Source organism: Seriola lalandi, unplaced genomic scaffold, assembly GCF_002814215.2.
Source record: "Seriola lalandi dorsalis isolate HSWRI2012SDOR001 ecotype SW California unplaced genomic scaffold, Sedor1 jcf7180002001935, whole genome shotgun sequence".
Classification (NCBI taxonomy): Eukaryota; Metazoa; Chordata; class Actinopteri; order Carangiformes; family Carangidae; genus Seriola; species Seriola lalandi.
In genome coordinates this window covers 1-1,718 of record NW_019472591.1, presented here as the reverse complement: position 1 = coordinate 1,718, position 1,718 = coordinate 1, and the positions used below count along the sequence as shown (strand labels likewise).

Sequence of the window (1,718 nt, the reverse complement as noted above, 5' to 3'; positions counted from 1 at the left end):
TGACGGTATAAATGAAGCCTCGTCTCTCTCTGCTGGTCCTGCCAGTCAGCCTACCACTATTGGGCGCTTCCAAGTGTCCACAAGCAGCAATGCCACTTCTGGGCCAACCACTGGCTCTAAAGTGGGGCGATTTTCAGTCACAGGTACGGACCAGATTCACATTGAATTCATAAAAGCTCAGTAACAGAGGCTAGCTTCAGTAATGTAGTGTAAAGCCTTTCTCATACTGGACCAATATATTGCACAGGGTCCTACAGTGCACAATACTGAGTACCATACAAAACAGATTTTTCACGCTGTCTTACCAGTAAATTTACTGCCATCACTGTAACTGGACTGGCTAAATGAAGAATAATATGGGTCTTTAAATGGATGATCATTTTATCACAGCCATCTTTTTTTTTTCCTTTTGATATATGACCATAGTATAAGCAGGTTAACGCACTTTGAGGGGGCTTTATGGAAAGTTATGGTCTGTGGAGGCATCTACACCTCTGCCTCATTCGTTAAATTTAAATATATCCTGTTGGTATAGGCTGGGAATTATTAATGAGAGCTTTTACAAATACAGTAGACTTATTTAGTTACTGAGTTTAAAAAATAATAATAATAATTTTAGTTTCAATCATATCAGAAGATAAACCTTTGGTTTGGTCTGTAAATTTGCATGAAACAAAGATTTTCATCATCCTGTGCATGGAACACAGATGGATGTCAAGAGTACGTTTTTAGATCATATGAAGTCCTCTGGTAAACCTATCATATTGCAGTAATGATCTTGTGTTAAATTTCCCACAGTGACCCCAGCTCCAGCAGCAGGCTCAAGTCCGTCACATGGCTCCAGTATTCAGAATGGGCCCTCATCTTCAACCTCTGACCCGCATAATGCACATACGCATTACAGCAGTGACAATGATGACGACTCAGAGACTGAGGACGAGGCTTTGCAGAAAGAAATTAGCCGTCTGAGAGAAAAGTATGTCACATATTTACAATTCCATTTTACAATTCCCTTATTTACCCATACGACTGTTGGTTCACAGCTCAGTGGAAGTATTTTAACATGACTGTTTTTGTGCCTTTCCTCTCCTGCTCACAGACATATGAAGGAGATTCAGGCCTTGCAGACGCGTCAGAAAGAGGAGATAGAGGCTCTGTTCACGCGCATGGGCAAACATCCTCCTCCATCTGTCCTCTCCCCTGCTGTGGCCATGGCTGGAGGTCGACGTAGGCTTAAAAGCAAAAGCCACAAATCTGCTCGCAGTAGTGGACAACCCAGTCCCATACACTCAGGTAAGGACACTAAACTGGCTGTTCAGTTTTTTGACTGATTTATTATCAACTTTGAGATAAATACTGCAGTTTGTGTTTTATGTACATGCTTTACCAAATAGCCTAGCTGTTCAAATAGTATGTACATGTTTAAATATAAAACTCATTCTATGCTGTGACCACGTGTTCAGGATCGCCAGCCTCGGTTCAGAGCCTCCATGGTTCAGAGTCCCCTCCAAAGCAAAGTTCACCTTCTGCATCAGAGGCCTCAGAAACAGCAACAGATGCATCACAAGCAGTTGGCAGGTTATCCCTGCAGCAGCTCCGATCCTCTCCATCCATGCCCAGCCTCAGCAGTTGCTCCACAGGTATGTGCAAACACTTGTCACACTGAGTTGCATGAATTGATTTCCTAAATTAATTTCCTTGTTGACATCTCGCCTCTC

At 42.6% G+C, this 1,718-nt stretch overlaps 1 protein-coding gene across 1 annotated transcript; it reads left to right on the top strand.

The window, feature by feature from the left end:
• Positions 1 to 6: 6 nt before the first annotated feature.
• LOC111665001 (serine/threonine-protein kinase WNK1-like) lies at positions 7 to 1,640 on the top strand (the record flags this gene model as incomplete). The annotated part of the gene is made up of 4 exons (XM_023419852.1): positions 7 to 143; positions 799 to 976; positions 1,100 to 1,293; positions 1,464 to 1,640. Coding segments are annotated over exons 3-4 (367 nt in total), but the record flags the coding sequence as incomplete, so codon positions are not given.
• Positions 1,641 to 1,718: the final 78 nt, after the last annotated feature.